At 45.3% G+C, this 23,866-nt stretch overlaps 1 protein-coding gene across 2 annotated transcripts in view; it reads right to left on the bottom strand.

Annotated features, from left to right (window-relative positions):
• PIK3R4 (phosphoinositide-3-kinase regulatory subunit 4) overlaps window positions 1-23,866 on the bottom strand; it is a 148,236-nt gene that overhangs the window by 41,622 nt on the left and 82,748 nt on the right. For both annotated transcript variants that reach the window (XM_069211927.1, XM_069211928.1), the window contains 3 exons: window positions 13,569-13,733; window positions 12,252-12,463; window positions 2,175-2,306 (listed from right to left, as the gene is read on the bottom strand). In XM_069211927.1, coding sequence (XP_069068028.1) covers window positions 2,175-2,306; window positions 12,252-12,463; window positions 13,569-13,733 — 509 coding nt within the window. The remainder of the gene's footprint in view (window positions 1-2,174; window positions 2,307-12,251; window positions 12,464-13,568; window positions 13,734-23,866) is intronic.

The following is a 23,866-nucleotide window of genomic DNA, read 5'->3' as shown; positions in this document are numbered from 1 at the left end:
ATTGCATCCTTGTGTATATTTCTGACCCGAGGATTCATTTTGCACACAGAAAATCGCAAAACAAACGCACTATGAACAGCTGCTCAGATTCTGTTCCTGTGCATTCATGGTAAATATTTACTGCAATTGGCATGTTCATGGTAAATTTTGTACCACAATAATTACACAGCGTGGCATAATTAATGCAATTGTGGGAATGTTTTGTAACTTAAAATTCCAGAAGTCATGAGAATTATGTGGCATTTTGTCTAGGCCAATTAGAAACCTAGAGCCTCTCCTGCTGTGATGATGTTTCTGAAATTGCCACAATGACTGGGGCATTCTAAGATCTAGGAACCTAGAACCACATCTAGGGACTTTTTACAAGAATGGATATTCTTCTAGCCGTACTCTCAGTTTGACCTGCAGAAGCCTGTACCACGTGCTATGACCTGACTTGTACTCAGTGATATAAAAGGAGATGCAAGAAAAGATAGACATTCAATACCTCTGCAAAACCAAAGTCTTAAATGTTTCTCTATAGACTATCTTTGCCACGCAGTCAAAACCAAAACCTTGTTATTCCGAATGTGATCAGATGCACTGGCAAATACATTTGACACCGCTCCATGCATCCATGTATGGTAGCCAGAAAGGTAAAACAAGCATTTGCAATGCAATAGGTCTTGCATTTTCTTGAGTTAGAGCTACTGACTTTGTAAATTCATAATAGGACTTTTCTTGCCACATAAATTAGTCAACCCTGCCTCATAATTTGGTCTTTTTCTACCATATAATTCCAGTGGCCCTGCATAGAACTAAAGCACCTTCTATTTCCCTTCTATCTCTATCTGCAGCAAAAAATTAAAACGTTGCGATTTATAATCCTAATTGAAATCTGCCATGCTAATTCCAATATCACTTTCACCACCCTGCCATAAGAGTTGCTGGCTAGCTAAAACATTTCCCCAAAAACAAAAGACACCAGACAGCCGCAGAGGAGAAATAAACTAGAAGAGTCACCCAAACATATCAAGAGTGTTCAGTCATGGTGTAATGAGGATGTTAAATTGGCATGAATTCTGGCCATAACTGTAATAAGGAGAGGTTATTAAAACATATATAATTATCATATAAACCTTTATCAGAAATACATTTTTGGCATTAGACTGGAGTGCTCGAAACATCATAACACAAATATGATGCAACAGTCATGTAACCATATTATTAGCCTCTAAAGTGCATAACCCCATGGAAGAAACAGCGGAAAGTAATACAGTGTAAACTAATATTTAGTCCCTAGAGGACGTAATGCATTATACATTTTCAAGGCTAGTAAGTCTATTGCAATGATGCTACAAACAAGGCCTCTAAAACAACTTCTCTCAGCTGTAAAACTGAAGTTTCAGCCATAAGAGAACGTAAAAAGAAAATGAATGGTGGGAGGAGTTATTATTTTGGGGCCCACACTAACCAAGTGTAGGGACCCAGATGTTATGTAGAAGAAAGAGCACGCCGTGCTGAAAGTTTTGGTGGCAGTACCATTGTCCTAAGACTACCACAGACTGATTTATGGGCAAAAAACTTTTGTCAAATAATGCCCTGCAAAGCATTATGGATCGAGTTTCCCTGAGTGCAGTGAATATTGTAGTATCGGCTCTCCCACTGTTGTAATAGCGGCTCTCTCACTGTGCCGGAAGAGACGCTTTCACTTTGACGATTTCTGTTTTATGTAAAGCACTTACCAATTTCAAATGTTTTAAGGGGAGAGTCACAAGAAATTACTCTGATTAGGTAACTATGAACAATGTGACCAGCGCTTCAATCCCGCCGATCGAGTTCACGCTGTTGTGCCTGTTTGAGCTGTGAGCGCCATTGGCCGCCATGCAGCAAAAAGGGGAGAAACAAAAGAAAAATAGTTTGCCTACGTTGAAGTATATTGGCAATTGTACAATTATCCATGTAACAGGGGCAGTCTGCAAGGCGGTAACAAAACTGCCCAAAAGCGAGACAAACATAAAGCAATTACCAATGACAATAAGTGATTTCTGAAAAGCAAGTCCACAAACGAGTAAATATGATGGGTGTTACATGGGTGTGGTTAAAAGTCCACAACAGATCAAAGCGCTTCACGCTCGACCTAAAGAAAGTAGCTCAACAGAAACGGAGAGAGTATATTTGAAGTTTCAGCTCACCTGCAATGACACAAGACTGGTACAGCGGATGCATGAGAAGACGTCTGATTCGAGCTCTGGCTGGATGGAAGTGACTGGAGATTGGTAACTGGAATCTCATGTCCCAGCAAGCCATGGTTCCACTGCTGGTACCTATCAAGACAGAATAATTATCTTACAACACTAACTAGGAAATAGAAGGGTGACAGATATCCCACTTGGCTTCCTACTCCACCACTGAAGGTGCTGTGCTCAGCTGTGCCCATTCCAGGCCTTGCCCTGTGTTCTAATAGCCTAAAACTGGATAGTAGTTCCACCCTTTTAGTTTAGCGTAGTGCGAAACTACTAGCCGTTTTCATTTACCACACTTACTCTTAAGCACCCTTGTCAAGTCTTGCATTAGATCCCCTATCTTCAGAATCTCTCTTGCACTGTAATAATATAGGTGGCCATCATTTCTCCTATTAATATATTTGAACGTTCTTCGCTTGTCTTTCCCTTTAAATGGTCAGCTCTAATACAAGAGTCATTACCAATTATAATTCTGCTGACTTGTTATGTAATCCATAACAACTGATAATAATAAAACAAGAACCCAAGGGCTTGGATTGCCACTTTGCTTAAAGGTGCCAGGCCCACTGTTTCAAGTCCTGGTCTTTCATTTGTCATCTTAATGCATTTTAAGAACTATAGTGTTTCCCTAGATCCAACTGACAATCGCTTGTGTGAGAAAACCCCTTAAAAGGAAACAGTGCATCCTGCTGATCCAGGGCAAAATGACACCTGTACCCCAGTGTACTGCCATTTGATGGAGTTTGTTTTGACCAATGACTTTGTGTTTCACCACTGCGCATATTAGTTGCTCAATGTTCACCAGTAGCACATGGTATGTTTTGTTCAGTCTAGCCGCCTATTGGCTTTGACATTGCATTCCTATTGGCTTTGACATGATGTATTCAATTTAGCTGCCTATTGACTTTGACATGCTATTAGATATTCTGCCTATTGGCTTTGACATGATATTATATATTACATTTTATATCCAGCTTAGCTGCCTATTGGCTTTGACATGGTATTAGATTCAGCTCCGCTGCCTATTGGCTTTGACATGATATTAGACATTGCGTTTTGTATTCAGCTCAGCTGCCTATTGGCTTTGACATGATATTATACATTGCATTTTGTATTCAGCTCAGCTGCCTATGGGCTTTGACATGATATTATACATTGCATTTGATATTTAGGTTAGCTGCCTATTGCCTTTAACATGACATTGCATTTGATATTTAGGTTAGCTGCCTATTGCCTTTAACGTGGAGTTAGACATTGCAGTTGAGAATCCAAGCTGTATTTTTCCAAGCTGTGTTTTTGAACCAAGATGTTTTTCTCACAGTAGACTAGACCTGATAAGAGAGGGTACATGGTGTTGTTCTCTCTGCTTGAGCTTGGGAACAGGAGTAGTCTTGGAGACCTGGCCAGTCTCCAAAAGGCTTGCTCAGTTTCCCAGGTCTGAGAGGAGGGGGCACACCTTTGTAACGAATGTAACAGGCTGCAGAGGGTCAGATTCGAATCTGCCGGACCTCGTGCTGGAGCTTGGCGCCAGCTGCCAGCAATCCCGTGTGGGTAGATGAATCTCTTTCTCGCGGCTGACAGGGGTCATCAGCTTGCAGACCTTAGAAAGATGAAGCTGTAGATAGTTCCCACACGGTGAAGTATTTGTTTTGCTTTGCATTCAATATCTTATAAATATAACCTGCTGTGTATATTGCAAACTGATATATTTTGTTTGATTAATGCGGACTTGAAAGCTACTAATTCGTCATACATAAAAATTGGGGTTGGGGAAGAATTAACAACAATAAAAGTCTTCTTTGACCTCAGAAGTGCATTTCTGGTGTGTTATGTTAGTGCTTAGAAACTAGATAAGAGGAAAGCACTACACCCAGTCCATTGAAACAACCCAGACAAAATGTATTCTTATAATTTCTTCCCAGAAAATGGCATGCCTGTGGTTATAAAGCTGCAGTTAATCTGGTCTAGATCACGAAATTACCAAGCCACTCATGTAACTAATTACCTTCCCGCAACAACCTTCATTGTAGTAGTGGATGCTTGATTAATTTGGTGGGAACAGCCCAGAATGTGACGAGCCTGCACTTTTTCTTCGAAGCAGAGAGATTTTTCTCCCATCAAGAGAATCACTTGTTAAAAAACAAAGCCTCATGTTTACCATGGTTCCTAAAATTCTACTACTCCTCTAAAAAAACAAACCACTGGGTGGTGTGATAATCAAACACATAATACACAAACATCTGAAATAACTGTGCAAAAGTCAATAGGTCTGGTTATTTTAGAGGTGAAGTGATTCTTCACTGATGGACAAGTGTGTGTTTGGGCATATATGAGTGAGCGAAAGTGATGTCAACCACTAGATAGAGGTACAGATAAACTAATGTGCAAGCGACTGAGTGCATGAATTTGTATATTATGAGTTCATAAATGAATGATGGGTGGAAGGATGAATTGGTGAGTGCATGAGTGGGTAAATGAGCATGTAAATGGATGGCTGAAGCAAGAATACACAGGCCAAGGCCTTAGACATCAGTAGTCATAGTGTCATAAGATGGTGCATATTACTAATGTTATGCCAATAGAATATTACATCTTGGTTGCATACTGCTGGGCCAGGAACACCCACAATAAAAATAAAGAATTGACAACATTATACCAGTGCAAGCAATATGAGGGAGTAGTGCTTGAAAAATGCCCACCATATGTCAAAAGTCACTACTGTGTTCTGATCTGCCCCACAGTTCTGATTTGCACCATAACACATTGCATCCATATTTACATTGCCCAATTACTCACTAGTGCAGGTTTAGATTTAATATATCACCCAGTAAACCTTAGTTTATGTTCGAATTTGCACCATAATTAAGAGGTCCTCATCTTTCTGAAATTCAACATCTTCAACAATGGGCCTAACTCTAATCCAAAGCTTCAGCTCAAGCCATCTGTGGTTTTAGGCCAACCCTCATCTGCAACGACACAACTGAAAATATCTTGAAATCATCTTGGACAACAAAATGTCATTCTGTTTAGAGATAGCCTCACTGATCAAAAGCTCCAGTTACCTATGTTTATGAAAATCTGTCACTCGTTCACTTCTCAAAGTTCACTGTATCAACAAGAGTATTAATTCTTTCAAAGCTGGATTATTGCAACTATGCCTCCTCCAAACATTTAAACCCGGAAATTGCAACAAATACAAAATCAGTGGTCAATTTAAACCCACTTCATCTGCATTAAAGAACGTGTACTAGCTCCATGTATGACAAAGGAGCATATTGTAGCAGGGCATTACACAGCAAAGACCTGACGAGACCTTGCAGTCTCACTGACAACTTCCACAGGAACCCAAAATACTTAAAGAAGAAATATCCACGAAGATCTTGGCCGCACATCTGGAGCCAGAGGCGAAAATAACTACCTCCAATAGAAAGAAATCTTAAAACTGTGCTATTTAGAGACTGTTTCAACACACAAGCTTTTTACTTTACCCATTTCAAAAGCCAGGGCCAAGTTCTTCCAAATCTATATTCAGCGACATCTTGGTCTTGGCGGCGAGGAAGGAGAAGGATCTGCCGCCAGAGGTCTTGCGCTGGATTCGGGGGACGATGGCGAGGGCGAGGTGGGCAGAGCGGAGTTGACATGTGGGGACGTAGAAGCTGAGTCTGTTGTTGAGGTAGGTGTGCCCGGTGTCGTGTAGAGCCCTGTGAGCGTGGGTGAGGAGTTTGAAGGTGATCCTTTTTTCCACGGGGAGCCAGTGGAGGTCCTTCAGGTGCGGGGAGATGTGGCATCGGCGGGGTATGTCGAGGATCAGGCGGGCGGAGGCGTTCTGGATGCGCTGGAGTCGTTTGATGTCTTTTGTTGGGATGCCTGTGTAGAGTGCGTTGCCGTAGTCAAGTCTGCTAATGACGAGGGCTTGGGTTACCGTCTTTCTGGTTCCTGTTGGAATCCACTTGAAGATTCTACGGAGCATTCGGAGAGTGATGAAACAGGAAGAGGAGACGGCGTTGACCTGTTTGGACATGGTGAGAGCAGAGTCGAGGATGAATCCGAGGTTTCTTGCGTGGTTGGCTGGGGTGGGTGGTGGTCCGAGGGCAGTGGGCCACCAGGAGTCGTTCCAGGCCGAGGGGGTGCGTCCGAGGATGAGGACTTCCGTCTTGTCGGAGTTGAGCTTCAATCGGCTGTTGTTCATCCACTCGGCGATGGCTTTTAGTCCCTCGTGGAGGTTGGTTTTGGCGGTGAGAGGGTCTTTGGTCAGGGAGAGGACGAGCTGGGTGTCGTCGGCGTAGGAGATGATGCTGAGGTTGTGTTGACGGGCCACTTTTGCGAGGGGGGCCATGTAGACGTTGAACAACGTTGGGCTGAGAGAGGAGCCTTGGGGGATGCCGCAGATGAGGTTGGTGGCTTTGGAGCGGAAAGGGGAGAGCCGGACTCTCTGGGTTCTGTCGGAGAGGAAGGATGAGATCCAGTTGAGGGCTTTGTCTTGGATGCCGGCTTCGTGGAGGCGTGTCAGTAGGGTGCGGTGGCAGACTGTGTCGAAAGCGGCTGATAGGTCGAGGAGGATGAGGGCTGACGTTTCGCCGTTGTCCATTTGTTGTCTGATGTCAACTTTCGCTGGGAAAGGGAGGAGAGAGATCGGTCGGAAGTTTTTGAGATCGTTGGGGTCAGCCTTGGGTTTCTTGAGGAGGGGTGTGATTTCTGCGTGCTTCCAGCTGTTCGGAAAGGTGGCTGTGTTGAAGGAGAGGTTGATGATCTTGCGGAGTTTGGGGGCGATGGTGGTGTTGGCTTTGTTGAAAACGTGATGTGGGCATGGGTCCGTGGGAGAGCCTGAGTGGATGGAATTCATGGTTGTTAGGGTTTCGGCGTCGTCCACTTGGGCCCAGGTGGTGAGGCGGCGGTCGTGGGCGGAGTCGTCAGGGGTGGGGTCTGGCGGAGGTGCGTTGTTGAAGCTGTCGTGGATGGCTGCGATTTTCTGGTGGAAGAAGGTGGAGAGGTCGTCGCAGAGTTTCTGGGAGGGTGGGACGTCGTTGATGTTGGCGTTCGGGTTGGAGAGTTCCTTCACGATGCTGAAGAGTTCTTTGCAATCGTGGGCGTTGTTGTTGAGGCGTTCAGTGAAGTGAGCGCGCTTGGCGAGTCGGATCCGTTGGTGGTGATCACGGTTGGCGTCTTTGAGGGTGGCGAGGTTGTCGGGTGTGCGCTCGAGGATCCATTTCTTCTTGAGCTTCTGGCAGGTGCGTTTGGAGGTGGTCAGTTCTTCCGTGAACCAGGCTGTTTTTTTCTTTCCTTGGTTGATGGTGGGTTTCATGAGTGGAGCTAAGGTGTTGGCGCAGTCGAGGATCCATTGATGGAGGTTGGTGGCGGCGGCGCTCGGGTCGGAGGAGTCGAGTGGAGGGTTTTTGGCGAGGGAGCTGGTTAGTTGGTCTTCGGTGACTTTTCTCCAGCGGCGGTGAGGCGGTAGAGGGATGCGGTGGTGTTCGGTGTTTCTCTTGAAGGAAAAGTGGACGCAGTGATGGTCGGACCAGTGGAGTTCGGAGGTGTGGCTGAAGGAGATGTGGTTGCTTGAGGTGAAGAGGGGGTCAAGCGTGTGACCGGCGATGTGGGTGGGAGTGTTGACCAGTTGGCGGAGTCCGAAGTTGAGGAGGTTGGTGGTCAGCGAAACGGTGTTGGCGTCGTTGTTGTTTTCCAGGTGGAAGTTTAGGTCTCCCAGGAGGATGTAGTCTGGAGATGCAAGGGCGTGGGTGCTTACGAGGTCGGAGATGGTGTCACTGAAGGGGGCTCTTGGTCCTGGAGGGCATCCTACTGCCATTGCTCTTATGATTATCCTGTCTTCTAGTCATACTATGTTGTTAAGTTCTGCTACCTCCATACCTCTTTGCAGTGCTATGTGCCCTACCTTCTACTTCACTCTCTTTTTGTACTCTCTGTCTTCTCTCCTTATCTGAGAAAGTGGCATGCAATACTTGTGAGATACTACCTAAGCTTTCATAGGTACACAACACCTATATCAATCACAACCGGGTATACCTAACCCCAACAATCAACAAGCATTTGCAATGCAATGGGTCTCACATTTGTTCGATTTAGAGCTATTAGAGTTGTAATGTCCTAACGGGACATTTATTGCCACATAAAATGAAAATGAAAAGTGATATAGTTTTACATAACCAACCCGATTTAAAGCGCCACGCCATGAGCGTGAAGGAGCACACAAAATTAAAATGAAGTTTGCTCGCAGTCAAACGTATCGGCAAATGTGCAGCGAGATCGCGCTGCGTAGGAGATAAAAAGAAAACGTAGTCCAGAAACCATGGTGAAAATATGGAGCCTTGTATGTTTTCAGTAGTTGGCCGGTGCGCTCAAGGAGGGCTAAACACCAGAAAAGGCATGACGTATGCATGACTTTCACAAATATAATCAAGCGATTTTTAAAAGGCAAGCCCACGAACCAACGAAACTGATGAGAGTGCGGTGGGCATGGTTAAAAGCCCACAGAGAGATTACAGCAGGCTAGAGTGCTTGCACGCTCAACCCTAAAAAGGGACTGGCCTCAGTCAAAGACCACCTCAACTTTTTTTCTCTTAAGAGTTTATTTTCTTTAAAGAATCAAAGTTAAGGTGGTCTTTGACTGAGACCAGTCCCTTTTTTGATTGTTGGGGTTAAAAATACCCTTTTGGGATTGATATTAGCTAAGGGAAAGTATAACCCCTTGGAACCCCTTGGGTTATTTTAAAGGATTCTTCTCAACCCACAAAATTCTTCCTTTCCCTCCTGAGTGACGAGTGTGGCTTCCCATCCTCTCTTACCTCTTCCTATAACATTACACAACCCCTATACCCAACAGGAGCACCCCCTAATGACACGCTCATGATAACTTGAATGTATTGATTAGCCCATAGTGGAGGTTAATTAAAATAAAATCAATAAAACGTTTTGGAACAGTGAATACATTCATCTTGAATGACTGGCCATATTGTCACTCGACTGAGCAGCACGTCAGATTCCCATCATTACATAATACATGTGGCTGCTTGGGCACAATTAAATTACTCATTAATCTGAGTGCATGTTCAGATATGTACCATCATTTAGCAATCTCTTAGTAAGGATCTCACCATTACTCAGTAATCCTCAGTATATTGCACTATCACAAACTAATACCACCATATTCCAAGTGCAATCAACAAACAAGGCACAGGCAAATATAGTAAGCTATTTTCATATGTTATTATCATAGTGATTATGATGATGAAACACATACACCAGATACATGTAACAAGGGTATGAAGGAAGTTTTACCGAACAGATCATACATCTCTACTGACTTATGTTACACTGTTTCAGTGGACTGTAAAATCTCACCTTTTAGAAATAAACACAGTCTGATCGATCTACCTCCAACAACTTTGAAGAACTGTAGCATCAAAATATAAATATATATTGAATAATTAACACTATGTCTACTATCAATGTTTTTTTTAATTCCTCTGATGTGGTCCGGGCTATACATAGGTAACAAATAAATAGATAAAGCCCACTCTATCCTTCCTCAACACTGATTTCCTAGTCTGCTCGCTCCTCGTACTGGTGGCTGCACACAGGTGCAGCACCAGGATCGTTCCTTGTGGTCCTTGTAAAGTTAGCAAAAAGAGTGCAGTAAAGGGTGTTAACAGAGGCCCACTAAATGCAGCAGATGGATAGGTTACCAAAATCACCCCGAATTCAGAATGAATATTTACTTTAATAAAATTTTAAAATTTATTTCAGAAATGTATCTATTTGTAAACAAGTATTTCTTGACCGTTTCTAAACAGACATGCACCTGGCTATCAAATACAGACTTTTTATTTTGGATAAGTAAAATCAATACCCCCAAGAACAATTGTTTCAAGTATTTAAGCAGAAAACTATTTTTGTCTCAAATACCACTTTCTGATTTGTAGTAAATGTACAACTGCCTCAGAGGGACAGACTCTTTCACAGCCACTTGTCGTTCTCAAATACCATTTATGAAGTTTATCTAGGCAGGGATTTCCTCCATTATACCGGGGAGAGCCAGATTTTTGGCAGGAATACCCACAGAGCATCATTATGTCAGGGCCCCAGCCTAGACTACACTGTGTGCAGGAGTTAGAAAGGAGAAGAGAGAGTAGAAAGAAGAAAGACTGGAATCAGAGAGGAAGCAGAAGTAAGGTAGAAGGGGATACAAGAAATGGCAGAAGAAAAGGGAAGAAGAAATCTCCAGACCTACTTACAGAAGCAGACTGACAAGCGTTCGGGGCTGCAGGAACACAGTTACAAAACAATCAGTAAATCTTTGCAACTCACTTTCGCAATGAAACAACCAGAAATGTTCTTCTGGAATGTCTCTCCTGCCGAGCCCCTATGCAGATGTTAAGTTGTGCTTTTTGCCAGCTAAAACGTTCTGATGAAAGTTCTTGAGATCGAGAAACTAATCACTTGAACGTGTGTTATTCAATGAAGATGGCACTGTAACTGAAATGCCACCAGTGCCCATAAGGAAACGGTTCCCCCGACCGCTTAGCAGGAGGAGTCTGGGATTCTACGTAACTGCTCCTTTGTAGCTGGCATCCCAGCTTGCAGCACTAGGCAGACTAGGCTTGCAGCAATGGCTGAAAGCATGTTATTGCTGTGTGCGTCTTCTACTGTTTCTTTATCCTGGTCAAAGTTTTGATGGGATGGTGGGAACAAGACCTGCCTTAACACACTGACAGCATTGTACCTCAGATTGCCATAACTGTGTCACAATTTCTCATAATGTGCCAAAGAGGCAGCACACCTGGGCTACCATAACTGTATCAGGAATGGCCCCAATATTTCAAGGATGGTCCGCCTAGGCCAGGGCTACTATTAACAAGAGGTTGCCATACATATGTAGAGTGTGCTCATAATGTGCCAAGAGAGACATATTGACACCAGGTCCACCATTTTGCTAAGGACAGTAGCAATGTTGTCAAGACTACCTACACCATATGAAGGATAAGCCATTATTATGCCAGTAAAAGCCAGAATTCAGTTCAAGAAAGCACACAAAATGTTCAAGAATAGTCACACATGTAGCCAAAATAGTGTACAGAATCCTCACAATACGTCAAACATAGGTCAAAGAAGGACCACTAGTAAGCAATGAAAAGCCATACAATTGTCATACATAGGCAGCTCTTATGTCACAAAAAGACAACTGGCCACAACAATCATGGTTCATAATCAATAATTACTCCCTCTAACCTGCAGCACACAAAGGACGGTCTCTATTTCTCTCTCTTTACCTCTCATTTCAAAAGACTTACCAGCATCCTATACACTTGCAAGTCTTGCAAACTTGGTGGAGAATTCCCACCATCCAGAATGTAACTTATGGTAGCAGTGCCAGGTTTACGCCCTCCATTAGCTAATTTACAACAGCTTACACATCATGCTTAGCTGTTAGGGCATTGCTTCTATTAAACCAAAAGGCATATTGCAATCTTAAGGTACACCCAGAAATACTTCCATCTTCATCATTATCTAGTAAAAACAAACTGTGAAGCATCAATCTGTGCCATTAAACATTCTATCACCACAAATTATCTGCAAAACATGATGTTCATGTTTGGGATCTAAACATTATATTAAACTACTTTTGATAAGAGTACCCTTAGTCCAAAACATCAGACACATACATACACTTTCTATCTCTGAAGTCTGAATTAACTTTAAAGTAACTGATGCCCTCCTGAAATATATTACAACAGCACAACCCAATGTCAAATTATAATGTTTTGCCTAATTCACTGACTGGACTCATAGTAAAAGGTATGACTATAATGTCATCAAAACAACTGTCTCTCAAAAAACTGAACAATGGTATTTGGTCCCCTCAGCCTTTCGGACCACTACTACCTCTACATCACTTAAGCATGGACCATGTCACTATCCTGTCAAAGAGGTCTTCTAGCATAGGCCACAATGTACTAAATTTCAATATAGTCAATATAAGACACTGAAAAGAGATTACGAAGGAAAACTTACCAATACATAGCCAACACTGACGTACATCTACAGCAAAGGAAGTTATGAGACCTAATCGAAGATCATGCTTTAATGTCCATGCATTACTGGAAGATCTCATGTCCCAGCCAACAATAGACCCATTCACTGTTGCGTAGGCCAATACAGACTGAGATGCTGAATTAAACTGGTGCATGTCTACCACACAGCCGTCCTCCTTTGGGTCCAAATTTCTGAAAAGTAGAAAGTGAAAAATGAAAATGTGTTTAAGTCCTCCTACTGACTGGAAAAGGTTATTTGACCTGTAATACTATGTTTTCAACATAGGCATCTTGCTAATGCTCATTTTTTATTTATCTGTATTTCTCGGTTTCTGGACCAGAAAAAATTAGCATAGTTTAACTTCTAGTTTTCATCAGCTGGAATAACCAATCGTAGGTCATGACTGATAAGGAAACTTACAAAAGTATCCACCCTTACCATCAACTTCGAGACCTATTTGGAAACTGCAGTTATTGAAACATTGTATTTCAAAGAGGAGAATAGTGGGGATTTGATACAATACTTACAAATACAACAGAAAGCGACTGCCAGCACGAAAGCTCAATGTGTTAAACACATGCCACCGACATTCGCCAACTACACGTTATTAATGTTGATACTGATTAGGCCAATTCTGCAGCTTATCATAAAAAAATCTGGATATTTTGTACAGTTAAAATAAGTCCCAGTTGCTATCGTTATTTCAGTAATTGGAAACTCTAAAATATGCAATATATAATAAGATTTTTATTGTTACAGACACTTACTCTCTTATATTCCAAAATGCTGCCTATAAGAGAAGCAAGTTTTGGGATGTGGGTCAACACTGAACAAGGTGCAAGATGAAAGTGGTCTTCATTATCCCATAGCCAGCATAACATCCACTGCTGGTCCGTACATGTATAGGTTTCTGATGATTTCTAAGGCTGTCAGCTACGTGATGTGTGTTTAAATACTTGGACAAGGATGACCAGTCATCTCCTTCCCACTGGGGAGCCTAGCCACCCTCTTACTGTGTGCCTGCTTGGACCCGGCATCTCTGCAATGGCGGTACACTGAGGCTGTGAGGTGGAAGTTCACATTTAAAGCCTTTGGGTCCGAGCTAAGGCATCAGAAGTCAGCCAAAACTAAGCAGCTGATTTCAGGCCAACATCTCCAGAGCAACGTTGGAGGCACAAACAGAGCCTGGGATGATTTGTGCCTCTCTGGACAGTAGCTGTACCACAGCAGTTTCTGTGGGCTTGTGGTCACCACTTGTGCAATTTTTTTTAAAAAGAACCTAAAAGTGTACTTTACCTGCTTTGCAGTGATTGAATTTTTGGAGATTTCGGAGGCTTAGTAGACTCTATGCCAAGAAGCTGCACCATGCCATTATCTGAAGCTACAGCCAAGTAATGTGAGCCTTGACAGAAAGCAAGCGTCTTAATGTGGCCTCCGATGCGAGAGTATGTAAGAATTGCCCTAAATAAAAAGGAAAGAGAAACGCTGAATCAGATCTACAGTTAAAGTGGGTAAAATGCTTTCTTGAATACTCCCATAACCAAGGTAGCCAATGTTTCAGAAACAGAAAAACAATGTTTTTTAATTCCTAATTTTTTATTGTTTTCAAGCAAAAAAAACTGCTAATACTGTATCTTACAAAGAATATTTAAAAAAAGAAAATGAGCTTTCACTTTATATGATAAAATACACACAATATCTAGAGTTTCCATGATCTACACTAAACTGCATAGTCATTGCTTTTATTATTAAAAGGCTGAAAGTCAAGTTCAATGTTTAGAATAAAAAAGGATAACTATTAGAAATGGGGTCTCTAGTTGGCAGTGGTTTGCACCCTGTCCCAGTAGGGACTCTCATTCTAGTCAGGGTAAGGGAGTCACACAGCCTTAGTAGCTTGCCACAAGCAGTCAGGCTTTCTCATAGGCAATGTGTAAACTATTTGTACACACACAACGTAACACAGTGAAAACACCACAAAAGTACTCCACACCAGTTTAGACAAATAGCCAATATTTATCTGAGTAAAACAAGACCAAAACGACAAAAATCCATCATACACAAGCAAAAATATATATTTTTAACGATTAAATGTACTATAGCACTTATAAACACAATAGCTTCAACTGGGGCTATCACAATGTCTTGATGTAGTAGTTTTCAATAGTTTGACGCCACTCGCAAGAGAGTGCAGGCCTCTCACAGTCACACATACCCCAGGTACAGTACCTTGGATAACGATGAGAAAACAAAGACGTTGCACGGAGTCAGAGAGGTGAGTCATCACTGGAGCCGGTGCGGCGTTGGTTCCTTACTACTACCAGGGAGGTGAGGCCTCGGTTCCTTACTGCTAGGCAGGGGAGGTAAGGCGTTGGTTCCTCAAGGGTTGCAGGGGAGGTAATGTGGTGTCGGTGGCGAGGCTAGTTGCCCTTATGACAAAGCTGGGTCCATGAAGCCAGCAGGTGAAGACGTGAAGCGTCCAACTTTGTGGTGTTGCAATCAAACAACAGAGCCACAGGTGCTGCGTGGAGTCGGGTGCGTGCCACGGACATCGGTGTCACGGTGCTCTGGACTCATGCTGTGGCAGGACTTTGGAGGCGGTCACAGTCGTTACACTCAGCAGAGACCACGGCTAGGGTGCAGGCGGCAGTAACGCATAGCCGGAGACCAGCGCTGGGTCCGAAGTCTCTCTGGAGTCAATGTGCCTGATTTCTTTTTGGTTGCACCAGAACGCACTCCAGGGGACCCAGGAACTGGATTTGGTACCACTTGGCAGGTCAGGAATCTCAGCAGGAGAGCCCAGGTGCTACCAGATGAAGTCATAGATGTAGGAAGTTGGCTCTGTATGTGCTATTTCAAAGTAAGGAATAGCATGCACAGAGTCCAAGGGTTCCCCTTAGAGGTAAGATAGTGGCAAAAAGAGATAATACTAATGCTCTATTTTGTGGTAGTGTGGTCGAGCAGTAGGCTTATCCAAGGAGTAGTGTTAAGCATTTGTTGTACATACACATAGACAATAAATGAGGTACACACACTCAGAGACAAATCCAGCCAATAGGTTTTGATATAGAAAAATATCTTTTCCTAGTTTATTTTCAGAACCACAGGTTCAAATTCTACATGTAATATCTCATTCGAAAGGTATTGCAGGTAAGTACTTTAGGAACTTCAAATCATCAAAATTGCATGTATACTTTTCAAGTTATTGACAAATAGCTGTTTTAAAAGTGGACACTTAGTGCAATTTTCACAGTTCCTAGGGGAGGTAAGTATTTGTTAGGTCAACCAGGTAAGTAAGACACTTACAGGGCTTAGTTCTTGGTCCAAGGTAGCCCACCGTTGGGGGTTCAGAGCAACCCCAAAGTCACCACACCAGCAGCTCAGGGCCGGTCAGGTGCAGAGTTCAAAGTGGTGCCCAAAACACATAGGCTAGAATGGAGAGAAGGGGGTGCCCCGGTTCCAGTCTGCTTGCAGGTAAGTACCCGCGTCTTCGGAGGGCAGACCAGGGGGGTTTTGTAGGGCACCGGGGGGGACACAAGTCCACACAGAAATTTCACCCTCAGCAGCGCGGGGGCGGCCGGGTGCAGTGTAGGAACAGGCGTCGGGTTCGCAATGTTAGTCTATGAGAGATCTCGGGATCTCTTCAGCGCTGCAGGCAGGCAAGGGGGGGATTCCTCGGGGAAACCTCCACTTGGGCAAGGGAGAGGGACTCCTGGGGGTCACTTTTCCAGTGAAAGTCCGGTCCTTCAGGTCCTGGGGGCTGCGGGTGCAGGGTCTCTCCCAGGCGTCGGGACTTTAGGTTCAAAGAGTCGCGGTCAGGGGAAGCCTCGGGATTCCCTCTGCAGGCGGCGCTGTGGGGGCTCAGGGGGGACAGGTTTTGGTACTCACAGTATCAGAGTAGTCCTGGGGTCCCTCCTGAGGCGTCGGATCTCCACCAGCCGAGTCGGGGTCGCCGGGTGCAGTGTTGCAAGTCTCACGCTTCTTGCGGGGAGCTTGCAGGGTTCTTTAAAGTTGCTGGAAACAAAGTTGCAGCTTTTCTTGGAGCAGGTCCGCTGTCCTCGGGAGTTTCTGGTCTTTTCGAAGCAGGGGCAGTCCTCCGAGGATGTCGAGGTCGCTGGTCCCTTTGGAAGGCGTCGCTGGAGCAGGATCTTTGGAAGGCAGGAGACAGGCCGGTGAGTTTCTGGAGCCAAGGCAGTTGTCGTCTTCTGGTCTTCCGCTGCAGGGGTTTTCAGCTGGGCAGTCCTTCTTCTTGTAGTTGCAGGAATCTAATTTTCTAGGGTTCAGGGTAGCCCTTAAATACTAAATTTAAGGGCGTGTTTAGGTCTGGGGGGTAAGTAGCCAATGGCTACTAGCCCTGAGGGTGGGTACACCCTCTTTGTGCCTCCTCCCAAGGGGAGGGGGTCACAATCCTAACCCTATTGGGGGAATCCTCCATCTGCAAGATGGAGGATTTCTAAAAGTTAGAGTCACTTCAGCTCAGGACACCTTAGGGGCTGTCCTGACTGGCCAGTGACTCCTCCTTGTTTTTCTCATTATTTTCTCCGGCCTTGCCGCCAAAAGTGGGGCCTGGCCGGAGGGGGCGGGCAACTCCACTAGCTGGAGTGTCCTGCTGGGTTGGCACAAAGGAGGTGAGCCTTTGAGGCTCACCGCCAGGTGTGACAATTCCTGCCTGGGGGAGGTGTTAGCATCTCCACCCAGTGCAGGCTTTGTTACTGGCCTCAGAGTGACAAAGGCACTCTCCCCATGGGGCCAGCAACATGTCTCGGTTTGTGGCAGGCTGCTAAAACTAGTCAGCCTACACAGATAGTCGGTTAAGTTTCAGGGGGCACCTCTAAGGTGCCCTCTGTGGTGTATTTTACAATAAAATGTACACTGGCATCAGTGTGCATTTATTGTGCTGAGAAGTTTGATACCAAACTTCCCAGTTTTCAGTGTAGCCATTATGGTGCTGTGGAGTTCGTGTTTGACAGACTCCCAGACCATATACTCTTATGGCTACCCTGCACTTACAATGTCTAAGGTTTTGTTTAGACACTGTAGGGGTACCATGCTCATGCACTGGTACCCTCACCTATGGTATAGTGCACCCTGCCTTAGGGCTGTAAGGCCTGCTAGAGGGGTGTCTTACCTATACTGCATAGGCAGTGAGAGGCTGGCATGGCACCCTGAGGGGAGTGCCATGTCGACTTACTCGTTTTGTCCTCACTAGCACACACAAGCTGGCAAGCAGTGTGTCTGTGCTGAGTGAGAGGTCTCCAGGGTGGCATAAGACATGCTGCAGCCCTTAGAGACCTTCCTTGGCATCAGGGCCCTTGGTACTAGAAGTACCAGTTACAAGGGACTTATCTGGATGCCAGGGTCTGACAATTGTGGATACAAAAGTACAGGTTAGGGAAAGAACACTGGTGCTGGGGCCTGGTTAGCAGGCCTCAGCACACTTTCAATTGTAAACATAGCATCAGCAAAGGCAAAAAGTCAGGGGGCAACCATGCCAAGGAGGCATTTCCTTACACAACCCCCCCCCAAACGAAAGAGGATGAGACTAACCTTTCCCAAGAGAGTCTTCATTTTCTAAGTGGAAGAACCTGGAAAGGCCCTCTGCATTGGCATGGGCAGTCCCAGGTCTGTGTTCCACTATAAAGTCCATTCCCTGTAGGGAGATGGACCACCTCAACAGTTTAGGATTTTCACCTTTCATTTGCATCAGCCATTTGAGAGGTCTGTGGTCAGTTTGAACTAGGAAGTGAGTCCCAAAGAGGTATGGTCTCAGCTTCTTCAGGGACCAAACCACAGCAAAGGCCTCCCTCTCAATGGCACTCCAACGCTGCTCCCTGGGGAGTAACCTCCTGCTAATGAAAGCAACAGGCTGGTCAAGGCCATCATCATTTGTTTGGGACAAAACTGCCCCTATCCCATGTTCAGAGGCATCAGTCTGCACAATGAACTGCTTAGAATAATCTGGAGCTTTTAGAACTGGTGCTGAGCACATTGCTTGTTTCAGGGTGTCAAAGGCCTGTTGGCATTCCACAGTCCAGTTCACTTTCTTGGGCATTTTCTTGGAGGTGAGTTCAGTGAGGGCTGTCACAATGGATCCATATCCCTTCACAAACCTCCTGTAATACCCAGTCAAGCCAAGGAATGCCCTGACTTGAGTCTGGGTTTTTGGAGCTACCCAGTCCAGAATAGTCTGGATCTTGGGTTGGAGTGGCTGAACTTGGCCTCCACCTACAAGGTGGCCCAAGTAAACCACAGTTCCCTGCCCTATCTGGCATTTGGATGCCTTGATAGAGAGGCCTGCAGATTGCAGAGCCTTCAAAACCTTCCTCAGGTGGACCAGGTGATCCTGCCAGGTGGAGCTAAAGACAGCAATATCATCAAGATAAGCTGTGCTAAAGGACTCCAAGCCAGCAAGGACTTGATTCACCAACCTTTGGAAGGTGGCAGGGGCATTCTTTAAACCAAAGGGCATAACAGTAAACTGATAATGCCCATCAGGTGTGGAGAATGCTGTCTTTTCTTTTGCTCCAGGTGCCATTTTTATTTGCCAGTACCCTGCTGTCAAGTCAAAGGTACTTAGAAATTTGGCAGCACCTAATTTATCAATGAGCTCATCAGCTCTTGGAATTGGATGGGCATCTGTCTTGGTGACAGAATTGAGCCCTCTGTAGTCCACACAAAACCTCATCTCTTTCTTTCCATCTTTGGTGTGAGGTTTGGGGACTAAGACCACTGGGCTAGCCCAGGGGCTGTCAGAGCGCTCAATTACTCCCAATTCCAGCATCTTGTGGACTTCCACCTTGATGCTTTCCTTAACATGGTCAGACTGTCTAAAGATTTTGTTCTTGACAGGCATGCTGTCTCCTGTGTCCACATCATGGGTACACAGGTGTGTCTGACCAGGGGTTAAGGAGAAGAGTTCAGGAAACTGTTGTAGGACTCTCCTACAATCAGCTTGCTGTTGGCCAGAGAGGGTGTCTGAGTAGATCACTCCATCTACTGTGCCATCTTTTGGGTCTGATGACAGAAGATCAGGGAGAGGTTCACTCTCTGCCTCCTGATCCTCATCTGTTACCATCAACAGATTGACATCAGCCCTGTCATGGAAGAGCTTAAGGCGGTTCACATGGATCACCCTCTTGGGGCTCCTGCTTGTGCCCAGGTCCACCAGGTAGGTGACCTGACTCTTCCTCTCTAGCACTGGGTAAGGGCCACTCCATTTGTCCTGGAGTGCCCTGGGAGCCACAGGCTCCAGAACCCAGACTTTCTGCCCTGGTTGGAACTCAACCAGTGCAGCCTTTTGGTCATACCAAAACTTCTGGAGCTGTTGGCTGGCCTCAAGGTTTTTGGTTGCCTTTTCCATGTACTCTGCCATTCTAGAGCGAAGGCCAAGTACATAGTCCACTATGTCCTGTTTAGGCTCATGGAGAGGTCTCTCCCAGCCTTCTTTAACAAGGGCAAGTGGTCCCCTTACAGGATGTCCAAACAGAAGTTCAAAGGGTGAGAATCCTACTCCCTTCTGTGGCACCTCTCTGTAAGCGAAAAGCAGACATGGCAAGAGGACATCCCATCTCCTTTTGAGTTTTTCTGGGAGCCCCATGATCATGCCTTTTAATGTCTTGTTGAATCTCTCAACCAAGCCATTAGTTTGTGGATGGTATGGTGTAGTGAATTTATAAGTCACTCCACACTCATTCCACATGTGCTTTAGGTATGCTGACATGAAGTTGGTACCTCTGTCAGACACCACCTCCTTAGGGAAACCCACTCTGGTAAAGATACCAATGAGGGCCTTGGCTACTGCAGGGGCAGTAGTCGACCTAAGGGGAATAGCTTCAGGATACCTGGTAGCATGATCCACTACTACCAGGATATACATATTTCCTGAGGCTGTGGGAGGTTCTAGTGGACCAACTATGTCCACACCCACTCTTTCAAAGGGAACCCCCACCACTGGAAGTGGAATGAGGGGGGCCTTTGGATGCCCACCTGTCTTACCACTGGCTTGACAGGTGGGGCAGGAGAGGCAAAACTCCTTAACCATGTTGGACATATTGGGCCAGTAGAAGTGGTTGACTAACCTCTCCCACGTCTTGGTTTGTCCCAAATGTCCAGCAAGGGGAATGTCATGGGCCAATGTTAGGATGAACTTCCTGAACAGCTGAGGCACTACCACTCTCCTAGTGGCACCAGGTTTGGGGTCTCTGGCCTCAGTGTACAGGAGTCCATCTTCCCAATAGACCCTATGCGTTCCATTTTTCTTGCCTTTGGACTCTTCAGCAGCTTGCTGCCTAAGGCCTTCAAGAGAGGGACAGGTTTCTTGTCCCTTACACAGCTCCTCCCTTGAGGGTCCCCCTGGGCCCAAGAGCTCAACCTGATAAGGTTCAAGCTCCAAAGGCTCAGTTCCCTCAGAGGGCAGAACTTCTTCCTGAGAAGAGAGGTTCCCTTTCTTTTGCTGTGTTGCAGTTGGTTTCCCAACTGACTTTCCTTTCCTCTTGGTAGGCTGGGCCATTCTTCCAGACTCCAGCTCTACTTGTTCACCCTGTGCCTTGCACTGTGCTCTTGTTTTCACACACACCAGTTCAGGGATACCCAGCATTGCTGCATGGGTTTTTAGTTCTACCTCAGCCCATGCTGAGGACTCCAGGTCATTTCCAAGCAGACAGTCCACTGGGATATTTGAGGAGACCACCACCTGTTTCAGGCCATTGACCCCTCCCCATTCTAAAGTAACCATTGCCATGGGATGTACTTTTCTCTGATTGTCAGCGTTGGTGACTGTGTAAGTTTTTCCAGTCAGGTATTGGCCAGGGGAAACCAGTTTCTCTGTCACCATGGTGACACTGGCACCTGTATCCCTCAGGCCCTCTATTCTAGTCCCATTAATTAAGAGTTGCTGTCTGTATTTTTGCATGTTAGGCGGCCAGACAGCTAGTGTGGCTAAATCCACCCCACCCTCAGAAACTAGAGTAGCTTCAGTGTGGACCCTGATTTGCTCTGGGCACACTGTTGATCCCACTTGGAGACTAGCCATACCAGTGTTACCTGGATGGGAGTTTGGAGTGGAACCTTTCTTGAGACAGGCCTTGTCTCCAGTTTGGTGTCCATGCTGTTTACAGCTATGACACCAGGCCTTTTTGGGATCAAAGTTTTTACCCTTGTACCCATTGTTTTGTGAAGAGGCTCTGGGCCCACTCTCCTGTGCAGGTTTTTGGGGGCCTGTAGAAGACTCTTTACTATTTTTAGTTTTGGTTGTCTCATCACTCTTCCCCTGGGGAGTCTTTGTGACCCCTTTCTTTTGGTCACCCCCTGTTGAAGTCTTGGACACCCTTGTCTTGACCCAATGGTCCGCCTTCTTTCCCAATTCTTGGGGAGAAATTGGTCCTAGGTCTACCAGATGCTGATGCAGTTTATCATTGAAACAATTACTTAACAGGTGTTCTTTCACAAATAAATTGTACAGCCCATCATAATTACTTACACCACTGCCTTGAATCCAACCATCTAGTGTTTTCACTGAGTAGTCAACAAAGTCAACCCAGGTCTGGCTCGAGGATTTTTGAGCCCCCCTGAACCTAATCCTGTACTCCTCAGTGGAGAATCCAAAGCCCTCAATCAGGGTACCCTTCATGAGGTCATAAGATTCTGCATCTGGTCCAGAGAGTGTGAGGAGTCTATCCCTACACTTTCCTGTGAACATTTCCCAAAGGAGAGCACCCCAGTGAGATCTGTTCACTTTTCTGGTTACACAAGCCCTCTCAAAAGCTGTGAACCATTTGGTGATGTCATCACCATCTTCATATTTAGTTACAATCCCTTTAGGGATTTTCAACATGTCAGGAGAATCTCTGACCCTATTTATGTTGCTGCCACCATTGATGGGTCCTAGGCCCATCTCTTGTCTTTCCCTCTCTATGGCTAGGATCTGTCTTTCCAAAGCCAATCTTTTGGCCATCCTGGCTAACTGGATGTCCTCTTCACTGGAGTTATCCTCAGTGATTTCAGAGGTGTTGGTCTCTCCTGTGAGGGAACCAGCATCTCTGACTATTATTTTTGGAGTCAGGGTTTGAGAGACCCTGTTCTCCCTAGATAGGACTGGTAGGGGGGAATTGTCCTCCAAGTCACTATCCTCTTCCTCTGAGTTGCCACCCTCAGAGGGGTTGGCCTTTTCAAACTCTGCCAAAAGCTCCTGGAGCTGTATTTTGGTAGGTTTGGGGCCCATTGTTATTTTCTTTATTTTACAGAGTGACCTTAGCTCCCTCATCTTAAGATGGAGGTAAGGTGTGGTGTCGAGTTCCACCACAGTCACATCTGTGCTAGACATTTTGCTTCTAAAAGTTGGAATACTTTTTAAGAATCTACAACTGGTTCTAGAATCTAATTCAAACTTTTACAAACTTTTAAACTCTAAAAGAAATGCTAAACAGGGACTTAACACACAAGGCCCTAGCAGGACTTTTAAGAATTTAGAAAACTTTTCAAATTGCAAAAATCAATTTCTAATGACAATTTTGCAATTTGTCGTGTGATCAGGTATTGGCTGAGTAGTCCAGCAAATGCAAAGTCTTGTACCCCACCGCTGATCCACCAATGTAGGAAGTTGGCTCTGTATGTGCTATTTCAAAGTAAGGAATAGCATGCACAGAGTCCAAGGGTTCCCCTTAGAGGTAAGATAGTGGCAAAAAGAGATAATACTAATGCTCTATTTTGTGGTAGTGTGGTCGAGCAGTAGGCTTATCCAAGGAGTAGTGTTAAGCATTTGTTGTACATACACATAGACAATAAATGAGGTACACACACTCAGAGACAAATCCAGCCAATAGGTTTTTATATAGAAAAATATATTTTCCTAGTTTATTTTCAGAACCACAGGTTCAAATTCTACATGTAATATCTCATTCGAAAGGTATTGCAGGTAAGTACTTTAGGAACTTCAAATCATCAAAATTGCATGTATACTTTTCAAGTTATTGACAAATAGCTGTTTTAAAAGTGGACACAGTGCAATTTTCACAGTTCCTAGGGGAGGTAAGTATTTGTTAGGTCAACCAGGTAAGTAAGACACTTACAGGGCTTAGTTCTTGGTCCAAGGTAGCCCACCGTTGGGGGTTCAGAGCAACCCCAAAGTCACCACACCAGCAGCTCAGGGCCGGTCAGGTGCAGAGTTCAAAGTGGTGCCCAAAACACATAGGCTAGAATGGAGAGAAGGGGGTGCCCCGGTTCCGGTCTGCTTGCAGGTAAGTACCCGCGTCTTCGGAGGGCAGACCAGGGGGGTTTTGTAGGGCACCGGGGGGGACACAAGTCCACACAGAAATTTCACCCTCAGCAGCGCGGGGGCGGCCGGGTGCAGTGTAGGAACAGGCGTCGGGTTCGCAATGTTAGTCTATGAGAGATCTCGGGATCTCTTCAGCGCTGCAGGCAGGCAAGGGGGGGATTCCTCGGGGAAACCTCCACTTGGGCAAGGGAGAGGGACTCCTGGGGGTCACTTTTCCAGTGAAAGTCCGGTCCTTCAGGTCCTGGGGGCTGCGGGTGCAGGGTCTCTCCCAGGCGTCGGGACTTTAGGTTCAAAGAGTCGCGGTCAGGGGAAGCCTCGGGATTCC

Source organism: Pleurodeles waltl, chromosome 10 (assembly GCF_031143425.1).
Source record: "Pleurodeles waltl isolate 20211129_DDA chromosome 10, aPleWal1.hap1.20221129, whole genome shotgun sequence".
In the NCBI taxonomy this organism is placed as follows: domain Eukaryota; kingdom Metazoa; phylum Chordata; class Amphibia; order Caudata; family Salamandridae; genus Pleurodeles; species Pleurodeles waltl.
The sequence above is the reverse complement of the archived record's forward strand: the minus strand, read 5'-3'. Positions and strand labels throughout refer to the sequence as shown.